The sequence below is a fragment of the Heloderma suspectum genome, chromosome 10 (assembly GCF_057233095.1).
Source record: "Heloderma suspectum isolate Gila_16-S chromosome 10, 16-S_ref, whole genome shotgun sequence".
In the NCBI taxonomy this organism is placed as follows: domain Eukaryota; kingdom Metazoa; phylum Chordata; class Lepidosauria; order Squamata; family Helodermatidae; genus Heloderma; species Heloderma suspectum.
The window spans coordinates 6,058,717-6,072,597 of NC_139467.1; the positions used below are offsets into that span (position 1 = coordinate 6,058,717).

General features: G+C 49.6%; 1 protein-coding gene and 1 pseudogene across 3 annotated transcripts in view; one reads left to right on the plus strand and one right to left on the minus strand.

The window, feature by feature from the left end:
* Positions 1–13,881, plus strand: part of LOC146337528 (protein CFDP2 pseudogene) — a 471,985-nt pseudogene that overhangs the window by 343,564 nt on the left and 114,540 nt on the right. The gene's annotated exons all lie outside the window — the stretch shown is intronic.
* Positions 7,495–10,864, minus strand: IRF2BP1 (interferon regulatory factor 2 binding protein 1). Its single transcript, XM_084814817.1, has one exon. The coding sequence runs from the start codon at positions 10,152–10,154 to the stop codon at positions 8,370–8,372; it is 1,785 nt and encodes a 594-aa protein (XP_084670943.1). The 5' UTR covers positions 10,155–10,864; the 3' UTR covers positions 7,495–8,369.

Consider the following 13,881-nt stretch of genomic DNA (forward strand, 5'->3'; position numbering starts at 1 on the left):
TTTATCCCGCACCTTTACCAGGGCTTCTGCTTCTGAATTCTTCACGAGATTAAGATCGGCTCCTTTACACCTGCTTTTTTTCAGGGATTTTTTTTCTCTGCAAGTTCTGTGTTTACAGCCACTACGTGGCACTGTGGTATAGCGGAATTGCAGAAATACATGAGCCATTGGTGCACCATTACAATTAAGTACCGCATTTTCCCCATTAAGAAAAAAGCCGAGATAATGATCAGAAAGCAAAGGAGAGGCCCTGGAGGTTGACGACATCACTTAAATGACTTGCAAACTACCATGAGTGATCAATCATGAGTGCACAATAAAAGCCTGGTGTAGAAAAGCCCATTTTCTCCAATCTGAGATAGGGGATGTGGAGAGGCCTGGGCTCCTTTCTTCGTGCTGGGAGGAGGCACAGCTCCATTCCAGCATGAAGGGAAAAAGGGGGCTGTTGTCAGGGGGTGGGTCCACATCCATGATGCCATCCAATCCACGGTGGGCCTGGTGGGGGACACCCCCCTAAACAGTTCTGCACCCCTGGATTACGGTGTGTCAGGAGGTTCATCTTGACTGGTGGCAGCCTATCAGTAATTCCTTTTTGTGGGGGAGGAAATCCTTGTAAAGAAGGGGTAAACCTGTAGAGAAAGTCATCCCCCCTTTCTCAGATCCGTAACAAATTGGTGTAACCAGTGGGATATTTTTAAAAAAATAATTGTTGTTTATTTTTAACAAATAAAACATTAATAAACAATAAGACAACTTGGGAATACACTGCATTCTATCATCAATATCCTACATTACAATACAGAGATTACGTCACCTATACTCTATTCATTTGTCCTACTCCATTCATATCCTATTACGGTGGGATATGGTTTGAAGAGTTTTGAGAAATTTCTAGTAAGAAGACTGTCCCCCGAACCAAAAAATGATTTTGAAATTGGAAGCTCAAACGCACACAACAGGAAGGTTTTTTTGTTTTCCATCTGTGGGTTTCAGTTAGGGCTAGGAAATAGCAAAGGTGGAAATGGGAGATGGGTTTATCATGCTCCAACCTCCAGAATCAGAAGTGGAGCAGAACTCTGCATAGGATTCCAGTGATGACTGCAAAAGGGAACCAGAGGCAGAAAGAGAGGGAAGTACGAGGAAACGATGCCTGAACACACAGGAAGGCACACATGCCTGTAAGCTCTCTGTTGACAAAGGCTGGGCAGTCCACTCCAACCATTGCGGCTGCTGGCCAAACACTCATGAGTGTTTCACCTTGCGGGATCACAGCCTGGATACATGCAGCAGCCACCGCCACTACACACAGTGTTTCATTGCAGTGTTCAAGGTGGCAGGTGGGAAATGTACTCACAGTCACTGCAGTCTCCCCCTGCCCTCAATTGTGGGTGGTGGGAAGCTGAGGCACGAGCCCTCACAAACACCTCTTGTGCACCCAGGTTCAGGGACAGTGTGGGGACTATTGCCTGTTATTCTCTCCCCATGGGTCTCCCTTTGCTCTCCACAGGCCATTCTCCTGGGGTAGGGTAGGGGCCCTGGCTCAGTGGTAGAGCCCCTACTTTGTATGCAGAAGGCCCCAGGTTCGATCCCTGGCATCTCCAGATAGGGCTGGAAAAACTCTGCCTGAAACCCTGGAGAGCTGCTGCTGCCTGTCAGCGTCGACAATACTGGATTAGATGGACCATGGTCTGACTGGGCGTAAGGCAGCTTCTGATGTTCTGCAGGTACAGGATCCACCCCACACCGTACTCCATGCAGGCCTGGAGGGAGGCTCACCCCAATGCTCCAGGCTGTTGCTCTGTGGGATTGTTAACCTTGTTCCTCCATGCAAGCTCCTGCACCCTTGCAAGCTCCATGATGGACAGCTATTCAACAGGTGGTGTTCCTAGCATTGAACTGGCACCATTATGAGAGACTGTGCCTGCTACCCTGCTGTCTGTTGAGTCACTGCTCAAGGCAACAGGAGGAGCCCTGCTGGGGTGACTGGTTGGCAACCCTGCACATGCGTCTTTCCCTTTCAGGATATCCTGTATCCCGACATTGCTGCAGCTGTTGTGTCTTTGTTGCTAGGGAGTGGTAGATAGTGATCCCTTTCCCATACCCTCCTATGGTCTGGCTTCAGCAGGCCTCGAGAGGGGATGGTAAGGGGGGGGTGGGGGGCAAGGAGTCCTATGGGGTGCTCCCTGGCAATGGCTGGCCTATCAAACAACATTGTGGGGAGTTGGTCTCACGGGTGCGTGGGCCAGAAGGGCTGGTTTGGCCCATGCAGGAGCCAGCCTACTGGTCCAAGCAACACTCCCTCCCTAGTTTGGGGCTGTACACTGGATTTGAACCAGGGAAGGGCTGTAGCACGGTGGTAGAGCCCCTGCGTTGCATGCAAAAGGTCCCAGGTTCAGTCCCCAATAACATCTCCAGGTAGGGCTGGGGAAGAATCCTGCCTGAAATGCTGGAAAGCCATTGCTGCGAGTCAGTGTCCACAATGGATCCATTGCCTGGCTCAGTAAAAGGCAGCTTCCGATGCCCCAATGTATGCGTGTGTGATGTTCCTCAGGTTGTAAGACACCAGCTGTTCCCTCCAGCTGGGCCTCTTCCTGCAGCCCCTGTGCTCCTGACATCTATGGATTGGTCTCTGAGATGGGGCAGACGCAAGCCCATGCTGTGTCTGATTGCGGCTGTGGCTGATGGTTAGAGAACTGTTCTGCACAGTTTGAAGTCTGGATTTGAGCTGGGCTGGGAGCTTCTTCTCTATTGCCCCCAGCATTACTTCTTTTTTGGCCAGGCGTGCCAAAAGTGAGTGGTGTGGGGACATGCCCTGGTCATGCTCATCCTCCTGGCATGGCTCAAACCCCTTCCTCCTGCTTCCCAGCCCCATGCCCTATGGAGCGAGTCACTGGAGGGTGCAGCTATTTGTTACATGTTCTGGCCCTTCTCCTGGCTGCTTCTCAGAAGAGTCTTTCCCTTCCTTGGTGGGCCTTGAACCCTTCTTGCAGTGCAGGCTTATTGTTTGGCACTTAAGATATTTGGGGCATAGGTCTTCTGCATATTATTTGCATCAGCTGATTTATATCTATCTAGAAGCAAAAATTAGAAGTATTTGCTAGGGTTTATTTAGATTTCACAGAAGTGAGCCAATTAATTTCCCATCCAACCCCCAGTTGCACCCCACCACCAGATCAGTAGTTCCTCTCCAATTACAATTAATTTGCCATGGCTGGGAACAGGTGTGGAAACAATGCACCACCCCCAAAGGTGGCGTTTTAAGATACACCCCTATAAATGGCAAGTTTTGCACCAAAATTAATTTTTAAAAATTTGACAGAGCTCTGGTCCAAGTTAAGCCAAGGATGAATCAGGGGGACCCACCCAATTAATCCCCCAATTCTCACCCAGGTCCTACTCCCAAATTCAGTTCAATTCCCCTTCAGTTAATTATTCCATTCACCAACCATCATTCAAAAAATTCAAAATAAAACTGGTGCACAATTCCATGTGGGGGAAGTCCAAAATGCTGAGTGGGTGATGGAAGGAGCAAGGACTGGAGAGTGAGGCAGAGAAGGTAGAGAAAAGGGGGCAAGGAAGAAGATGGGGAGGCTGGAAGGAAGAATGGATTGAGGACTGGGCCATGTGGGAGAGACAAGAGGCAGCTTGGAAGGACAAAGAACAGGAGGCAGAGGCAAGGGAATGCTCTCTCCCTTTCTCTGTTCTGCAGTCTTTAGGGGTTGTCTGTGTGGTGGGGACTTGTAACACCCCCCCAAACACACAGGTCTTCTCCAAACAGAGGCTTTTTATCCTGCAATTTTACCAGGGCTTCTGCTTCCAGATCCTTTGCGGGATTAAGGTTGTCCCTTCATATGCTCTTCCCTTCCCCCTGCTTTTTTCCCCTTTACCTGCGAGTTCTATGTTTCATTATACAGCCACTCAATGGCACTGTGGTATAGCTCCTATTGTGTGACTTCCTCGTTTCACAGAGAAATTCAACGTGCTGTATTTTAATCACTCATTATCTTTGATCTTTTTTTAAAAAACAGGATAAAAGTCAGAAGTCATGGGAGAGGCCCTGGAGGCTGATGACATCATGTAAAGGGCCTGCAAACTTCCATGAGTAACCAATCTCAATCGCAGGATAAAAACCCCAGGTGGAGAAGCCCTGCACAGCAGGCACTTAGCTCCCTGATCACAGTCTTCCCCACTATGGTGAGCTGAATTGTACTTCTGCTTAACTTACAGTAATTATTTCCAAGTTAGTATCTATACAGAAAATTTGCACATGCAAATCTCTTGTCTTTTTTGCGGGTGCGTGTGTGATGTTTCCTCTTTTTTGGTTGTGCAGAAATGACCACCCTACCTGGGGTACCTGGAGAAGGACCTCTTGCCTTTAGCCTTTAGGAACATTTCTCTCCCTCCCTCTTGCCTACAGATCGCTCTCCTTTCACCCAGTTCTCTCTCTCCCTCCATCCTAGAGGAAAATCACTCCCCACCCCATGCAACTAGGCTTAGGGGGAAAAGCTTCAATTTCACACTGTTTTTTGTTTCTAAATTTAAGCCTAATTGCCATGGAGTTGTTTTGGGGAGGTTGCTACAGCTGCGAGCTCCCTATTTGCATGGCAATTGAACTTATTGGCACCAATGGACACTCAGGGCTCTGGGAAAGTTTCAGGGCTCAGTCCCCATAAGCCTACACCTAACGACAGCCTTGGCTGTTGTGACTCCTTCCTTATCTTTGTGTGCATTGAGCTCATAAGAGTAGCTATGAGTAGCATAAAGGGATTGGAACCTGCACCTGTAGGGACGCCTGTGGTCTGGCAGTATAGAGGCCATTCCTAGCTGTGCCATCAGAGCTGGTGGAGGGTCAGTGCGCTCTGGCATTGTCTTGGGTGTTGTGACACAGGGCTTTTCTACATGAAGCTTTTAACCTGCAACTTTACCAAGGCATCTGGATTCTTTACACCTTCTTTTCCAGGGTTTTTCTTTCTTTATGTTCTATTATACAACCACTAGGTGGCACAGTGGTATAGCAGAATTGCACAATTAAATGAGATTTCTATGGTGTTATAGAGGCCATTGAGAAAAGAATACCAGACCTTCCCCCATTAAGGGGGGAAAAACGCTATATAATGGTTACAAAACATGGGAGAGGCCCTGTAGGATGCCATCGTATAAAGGACCCACAAACTACCATAAGTGAACAATCACGAGCGACAACAGCCCCGTGTAGAAAGGCTCTCAGGGGTGTGTGCTGGAGGCATGCCATGATTGTCATGCATTCATTGGCTTCCTCCATGGATCAGTGGCGCAAGGGCATCATTTCCAGCATAGTCCTAGATTGGTCTGCTGTCATGGTGTTTCCACATCCATTGTAGGCAGATCTGCCATTTTTTCACCACTCTAGCCAAAACTATTGAAACTGCTTTCTGCTGAACACAAAATAAAATGCCCCTCTTCCTCTTGTCAGCAGCTCTATTCATGACCCACCACCCTTGCTAGTAGTGCGTATTCCTTGAGGTGTTCATACTGCACTGTTTGTCTAGACCACCCTTCCCCGACCTGATGCCCTCCAGACATGGATTTGTTTTTTGCTGCTGGCTTTCTGTGCTGTTGTGTTTTTACTTTTTGCTGCTGGTTTTATCTTGGCTTTATCATGTGCTGTTTTTATTCATTATTTGTATTTTGTTTTTAATGTACATAAAATACACTGCCCAGAGAACTCGGATTCTTGGGCAGTTTAAAGTGCAATAAATGAATAATGAAACTCTGCACATCCTCAGAGGCACTCTTTTCCCCAGGCAGTCTATAAGTGCAAGGGAAAGAAAACTGCAATTAATATATGACACGGTAGCTGTGATGAACCCAGCTTTTAAAAATGGGGTAACAGGCAAAAGTTGACCAAAAAATTAAAGATTTTGGCCTCGCATTCCAAGGCTTAGAAACACCGCTAGCTCGGCTCCACACTTGCTGGCTGGCCTGGGTCAAGTCACTTACCTCTCATTCTTTTCTGCTTTTGGGGTCAGACCTCCTGTGACTTTACTAGCAACTTAAGATGCAGAAATTATGTACAACTTCTCCTTTAGCATGGCCAGGACATGACAGGAAAAGCCTCCACAGCTTAATTTCTGCCTGTCACACAGCAGTTAAAGGCACAGGACCACTGCCAGGTAGTACCCCCCCCCCCCCCCCCCGCAGGTCTTACTGGGAGCTGGCAGTAGTGGAGTCAGGGGCTGATGGAGCAGAGACCTTGCATGACATGTATGTTGTGATGCAGGGGAGTGGGCTGGGGCAAAGCCCTCATCACTGTGAGTTCATTGGCTCCCTCTGTGTGTGGGCAGCACGCAGGGGTCTCACTCTCTCTCTCTCACCGTATAATCAACCTCGAAGTGTTGTTGTAAGAATAAAAGGTGGAGGGACAATATACACCGCTCATCCCTCCTAAAATCAGTCAGCCAATCAATCACAACCAGCCTAGCCAATTGGTGTTGAGAGATTTCATATCCACAAGCAAAATCCTAGGCAGGCATGTAAAATAACAGAATAATAAATGGAAAAAAGATAATCATTTTTATTGACAGAGACAAGTAAAAGAAATACAAAAACAAATTTAACATTCTCCCTCCCTCCCTCCCTCCCTCCCTCTCCCCACAGTCTTAAAATGTGGGAATCCAACCCACCCCATCCTCTCTTCTTTACTCTCCCACCCACCCCTGCATCATAACACAAAAACACACAAAGTTGGCAGAACTGTCTGCCCTTGAGTGAAACAGATGTAGAACCAGACACGTCCAACGTTAAGGGGTGTGTGCGTTTGCAGTTAACTCACCCGCACCTCCACATCACATCACAGTAGGTGCTAGCCCCCGCTTCCCCTCCCCAAGACTCTTACTGATTTATGGCTACCCTCGTCATCCCCCCCACCCCCCTAAAATTCCTCCATTTCAAGCTGGCTGATGATGTCATCTCATTCAGGAGACTTCCTCCACAATCTTTGCAATATTTTAATTTTGATTGGCACTGGGAATTAAAATACAAACAAGGATCTATCCCTCTATCATTTTCTCCATTGCCAAGTCAGGCATCTGTCCTGAGCAGCAAAGATGCCCTTCACTGGGAAGTTCATTTGTGTATGAAATTTATTACCTACTTTTCATTATAACATAATCTCAAAGTGGAGTACAGCTAAAACACACACAAAATCATACAACTCGCCTATGAATGGAAGATGCGCAAGCGCATTGTACTTGCGCATCTCCCACTCATTTCAACAGAGCTTGCACAGCAGAATGACCCAGTGAATTGGGGCCATATCAGCTCAGTTTGGGGTGTGGGCCATTTAAGCATTAGGTCCTTATTCTGCTTACCGATTGAGCTCTGCTTTGCGCAAATAAAGAACTGGGAGCCAGTAAGTACTTCAGCCTCACAAGTCCCAGCCTTCCCTTTATTCCTTTCTATTCTCCCGCCCCCCAAATTACACATTTTTTCTTTTTTCTCTTTTTTTTTGGCGTGCATGCTTAGTCTTTTGGTATGAAAAATACCCCCTCCTCCATCAAAAAAAAAATCTTCACAAGAGGCACTTTTTCCATCTCCATCTCTCCTGCACACCCATATCCCCTAGCTTTTCAGACCCTTCCTGGCCCCCCCACCCCATAACGATTTCCACACAACTTACCTCCCTCCCGCATCCTGCCCAGAATAAAACAGAATCCAAGCGGACTAGTTTCAGAACTCTGGACTCTATATAAAGCTGCACAGATTTAGGGCAGTCCCATATACACAATGTCCAAGGAAGGTGTGTGCGTGTGGGGGGTGAGGGTGGAGACATTTGCAGAAATGGATGAGTTCATGGGGTGGGGGACAGGAGAAAAGGGAGCTTCATCTAGGATTAAGGGGTATCCACAATGCTTGCGGGAACAGGGCTAGGATGTTTTGGTTTGGGAATAAGGGAAACCACAGGAGATCCAGGGGAGAGAACGTTTAGATGGGGATATTTTGTGTGTGTGTGTGTGTGGGGGGGGGGGAGTAGGTGGCAGACGCTCCCCTAGAAACACTACCTTCCATCTCTGCCAAATTCTTCTTTGCCCCTTTTAAGAATCTCCTTTCCCATCATGCTGCTGAGTAGCACTAATGATTACCCGGACCACCCTTTCCCGCCCAGACCCCCATAGTAGGTTATGTTGATGGTGCTCCATATATAAGCTTGCTATGGAAATATTATTTAAAAAATAGATTTATATACAATACCCCAGTCCACAGTGGGTTAAAGAGGGCTTCAGGTGGGGAATAAGTTACTAATTCCAGTCACGGCCATCGTGGACGGGAAAGGGGTGGGGGCACAAGGCCCCCTCTGGCACGGTGTCCCGGATCCCAGCCGCTCTCCCTTTTCACGGGTCACGCTCCTTTTTTACTTTCACATCTCCGGCTAGGATGGTGGCAATCTCGCCCTGCATGAAGGCCCAAGGGACGTTGGATCCCACGAGGGGGCATTTATCCCCGCTGGGGCAATACACCTCTCCGGCAGCTCCCTGGGCTTTAATGAAATCCCGGGAACAAGGGAAACAGAACTTGTGCCCGGGCACTGAAGGGCACTGGACAAAATGGGTATCCTCCAGCCGCTCATGGCAGATGGTGCAGCATAGTGGGGCACTGCTGGCACCACCTGAGGAATCAGGGGCACTCTGCGTGCCACTGGGCTCCACTCCCCCGGAAGAGTGGGCCCCAGAGGAAGAGGAGGAGGTGGTGGTGGTTGCTTGGCCTGGTTCACCATTGCGTGGCACCAGTCGGTGTTGCCCCGAGGCAGCTGGTGATGCTGGACTGGCACTGTTTTGCCGGGCGGTGGTGGAGTGGACGGGGTTGACCTCCTTGTTCCCCAGGGTGTCAGCCACATTCTTGAGAGCAGTGATGGGAGAGGGGTCATTGCGTAAGGAGCCCTCAGGCAAAGGCCCTTGGCCTGCTGATGTTGGCAGGTGGGCCAGGCCTGATGGGTAGATGCCACCAGACCCTTGGGGCAGCCAGTGCTGCCGCTGCTGCTGTTCCTCGCCAGTGAGTTTGCCCGTCAGTTCTCCCTCTGGTTCAGGAGAGGCCTTGCGTCTCCGCATAACAGCCCGGGATGGGGGCACAGCCCTCAGCAGAAGACTGGGTGGCATGGCACAATTGCTGTCTAGGAACTGCTGAGGCAGGGCGTCTGGTGTCGGGGACTCACGGAAGAAGCGCACCCCTTCGGTGAAGAGCTCCCCAAGGAGGCGCCAGTCCCCAGAGCCATGGCGCTTCTCATATTCCAGATACTTGTAACCCGACGAGATGACTTTGCCAGGGTCCTTGAGGCAGTCTTGGAACATCTGCTTGGCCACACCCAATACGCCAGCGTAGACGTTGCCGGAACCACAAGGGTATTCGGTGAAGAGCTTGAGTTCGAATTCGTAGCCGGGCCGGGGAGCCGCGTCGAAGGCAAAGATCCTCCCGATCAATGCGTGGTCCTTCTTGAAGCGCACGTTGAAGGGGGCGCACCCGTAGAGCGCCAGCAGCTGCTCGCGCACGGCCTTGGGCTTCCCGTGCCACTCCTCGGCCCGCCCGCGCATGGCCTCGTTCAGCTCGGCAAGGCACTCGGTGTTGCGCTGCTTCTCCTTCTCGTAGTCCCCGTAGGCCACCCGGGCCGGCTTGGCCAGCTCGCCCAGCATGGGCGACGCCATGGCCAGCGAGGCGGGGCGGCCCCCCAGGCCGGACACGGCGGCCAGCAGGCCCTGAGGGCCCCCCATCAGCCCCTGGGGCACCAGGCTGGGTGGGACGGCCCCGATGAGGGCCCGCCTGGCCGTGGGGCTCTGCCGGCTGCCCTCGCCCTCCTCGGCCGCACGTGCCAGGCCGTTGGGCAAGCGCGGGCTGAGGGCGTAGTCGCCTCCCGAGAGGCGGCCCCGCTCGTAGCGCTCCAGGGCCGCGCCGCCGTCCTTGGCGTGCTTGCCGCCCTGGGGCCCCGGCGAGCGCCCTTCTTGCATGACGTGGTTCCTCTTGAGCTGCCGGGCCGTCTCGATGAGGAACTCGATGCGGTCGGCGCCCTCGAAGTTGACGCAGCCGCGGCACACGGCCTCGCTGAAGTCCCAGATCATGGCCCACGGCATTTTGGGCAGGTCGCACAAGTAGCACCATTGTCTGCGGGACGTCTGCACCGAGGACATCTTGGCGTCCCTCTGTCTGCCCGCCTGCCCGTCCGGCCGCCCGGCTCCTCTCGCAGCCCTGCGATGGCCGCCGGGGCGGGGGCGGGGGCGGGGGGCCTTGTTTACACCTGTGCGGCCAGGAGCAGGCCCGAAGCGCGGGGGGGGAGGCCTTCAAACGGGGGAGGAAGAGGAGGAGGAGGAGGAGGAGGAGGAGGGGACGAGAAAGGGGGGGAATTCCCCTTTCGCCTGCCCTCTTACAGGGAGAAACTTACATAACTCCGCTGCAAGGCCTGCTGGGAGATGTAGTCCTGCAGCCTGGCGGGGAAAGCTCTTAAAGGCAACCCGGGCCCTGCGGTTTGGTTCTTCGGCCGACTGGCCTTTTGCATTAGACAGCGCAAGAGTCCTGTGGTAACTGCCGGCCGAGTATTTGTTGCACAGCCGAGGCAAGAGTGATTTATTGCAACAGATTATGGTCACAAGTTGCAACTAATGACTGTAAAACCTCAACTTTGCCAAGACCAGCCGCTTGCTTTGTTTGAAATATCAACTAAGCATCCAGTGGCACCTTAAAAACGTAACACATTTATTATGCCATGCCTCACCGCTTTCGTGAACTAGAATCCACCTCATCAGATGCAAGAATGCGCTTCTCTGAAAGTGTTTACTGCAACAAATAGGTTGCATTAAACTAAATTGCTGTCATTTAATCCAAAGAATAAATATGCAATGGCTATTCCAGAGAATGACTAACTTTATTTGTAATTAACTTATTGCATTAAATTAGTCTGCCACAGGATTATCTGTTTTTGCTGTGCTAGATGTAGGCTGCAATCCTATACTCATCTGGGAACAAGTCCCATTTAACTCAAAGGGGTTTTCTTCTGCGTAGTCATATATAGGATTGCACTGTTAAAGGGATACTTCCCTGGAATCTGTCCCTTCTTTTAAAGGACTGTTCTTGATTTCACATTGTCTGCCTTGCTCCGGGATCCAAAATGATTCCAGGAATTATCTTTACTGAGTCATATAGGTGGCTAGTTTAGGTGAGCAAGCTTTCAGATTGCACAGAATTTTCCTCCAGGAAGAAATTCCATGGACGTGCTTGCACACACCCCAATGTATAAGGCCACATCCAACAACCAGTCAGGCACAATCAAATGGGTTTTAGTGATACTGGAACATGGTCTTGTGGCACCTTAAAGGTTTATTTAGACATAAGCATCTGGTGCATGAAATGTTATTGAGAGTTTCAGTTATATACAGTACACATGGTTGTGGGTAGGCGAGGAATTGTAGACACCAAAGTCAGAGGGAAATGAAATATAGAAAGTATAGACAGTGATGATTTCCTTATTTACCGTGGCCATTCACAAAACAGTTGTTGGGTAACAATACACACATCCTTGCATTGGTGAGCTGATTAACACATGTAGTGTGATAAAACAACAACCCACCTGTCACAGGAGATAATCCACAGGAGGTAAGAGTTGAATCTCTTAATGAACTCATAATAATGGAGCTGTGTAGAGAGGTTACTGTCACCAGCTTCAAATCTCCACATAATTCTTTTTCAGGAAATAGACTATAGAACAGAACCACACAGAACAAATAGGGCCAAAATTGTTTTGCATGGTAGCTTTGAATAGACCAGCCAAGCTAAGGCAGCAAGCTTTCAGGTTGGAAAACTCGTAGGATGGAGATATGCCCCAGGTCCATAGAGCCCCACGGAACTGACGCAGTCAAAAATCCAGAGACCCATAGGATAAATGTCATATGTGTCAAAGTGTGGGGAGGGAGAATAGATGCAATGGGGCTTCCACCATCACCCCTACTCACATCTTTTCGGAATCTCCAACCCATTGGCCATGCTGCTTGGAGATAATGGGAGCCATAGTCCAGCACATCTGGAGGGTACCAGATTGGGGAAGGCTGATTTCCATAGTGTTTTCTCCCACTCCCAATGCAGGCCTCCCAGTGACCACCTGAAGCTGCAGAGACCAAACCCCATAGAGCCATCCCTCTGCACATCATTTAGGGGACAATAAGCCTGTAACAGGAATATTTTAAAAGTCAGTATCCTAGCATACATATCGTACAGGAGAAAGCCAGACGGAGAGATGTATTTATTTATACATAAAGAATGGGCCAAGAGTGTTGGTTGCATTAGGTTAGCTGTAACCACTAGGCATCATCGTTTTCAGAAGTAGAGAAAGAATCCGGGACTCCTGGCTCCCAGCTTTGGCCCACTCCAGTTCCTGTGCATACAGCTCAGACATCTGATTCTTATCCCACGCCCACATTTTGGGCTTCGAAGTACCCTAGTATCCTAGCTTTCCCCTTTCCATAGTTTGGAAATGGTCCATTCTCTTTCTTTTTTTCCCCTCAAGGAAAGCCAGATGCAGCCACGTTCCTTGGTTCCTTTCCCTCTTTGCTCCTATCCCTACATTTCTCCCCACGCCTCGTTTTTTTCTTTCTTTCGCCTCTTCTTCCGTCGCCCTCTTCTACTTCCTTTCTAGGGGGAGAGACGTATGAGACTCTAAAGGGTTAATTCAGCTTCGCAGTGTTAAGGGAGAAGAAACTACACTTCCCAGAGTGCAGTGCGCCGCCAAAGCCCGGATGCTGTCTCGCATTTCCTGCCCCCTTCGCGTCTCTCCTTCTGCTCTGCGAATCACCCCGCCCAGTCGGTCATAGTTCGGCTTTAGGGGAGGTCTTAAGCGGTAGGTGCCAGACGGAGCAAAATTGTTTTAAAGGCTGTTGCAAAGTCCCAGAGGAAAAAGAGCTGATCTTTTTGCACCTATCGCGTATATTTTTCTTATGGCCAGAGCCAGTCTGAAAGCCCTCTGATAATTAACTTCCAAAAGCCTAGAGACCCCAGGGATGGGCACGCGCCAAAACAACAGATGGGTGGGAGAGATGCACTGGGGACAGGCACATCACCTAGTGAATATAAGGCCTCATCTCATTAGTGCATTGTGCAAAACGGCAGCAGGTTATCTTCAGATAAAAGCGCACTTACTGTGGCTGGCAATTTGCAAACGCCAAACACGCTTCAGTCCTAAGGACTGCTTGCCTGCACGATCCAAACAGCACCCCTTCTGTGGGAAGATGCTTGAAATGTATTTCAGGAATCCATAGAAAACTTCATGTGTAAAAGAGGATGATGGGAAATTGCGTCCAGGAGCAGGGTGGCCCGCAGGAAAGTGGAATGTAGACAAAATTTTCAGGGGATCACTGCCAAAGAGAAATCAAGTGAACACTACCACCACCACCCCATTTTGGATGGGGAAAATGGATTTATGTGTCTGACCCACTATTCTTCTATAAAGCTTTCATAATTTGCCACTGAAGTATCTACTTAGGGTAGTTAAATAAAGCTTCCGTATTGATCTGTCCTGGCTTGTGAATACTAACATTACTCTTTCTACTGAGGAAGAGGAACCCACAAACCTTTTATATCCCCCACCCCAACCTTGTGTTCCACATTTGCCTGTAGCCTGGTGTTGATAATTTCTCTCCCTCTTTCTGTTGGCATACCATTTGGGTGTCAATTCATGGACAAGGGACATCAGGACAAATTCTTAAGATCTCCCCTGCCTCTTCAGCATTTATCTCTGCCCTTAGGTCAGTAGGTGTCCTCTTGGCCCCAAAGAACAGAAGAAATAGATAGAAGTATGCCACTTTTATTGGTGTGGTAGTATTTCTGCCCAATGAAAACTTCTGTCAAACCTGAAAGCTTGCATATTCATAC

Coding starts and splice junctions, on each gene's coding strand:
- IRF2BP1 (XM_084814817.1), bottom strand. CDS start 10,154: ATGTCCTCGGTGCAGACGTCCCGCAGACAATGGTGCTACTTGTGCGAC.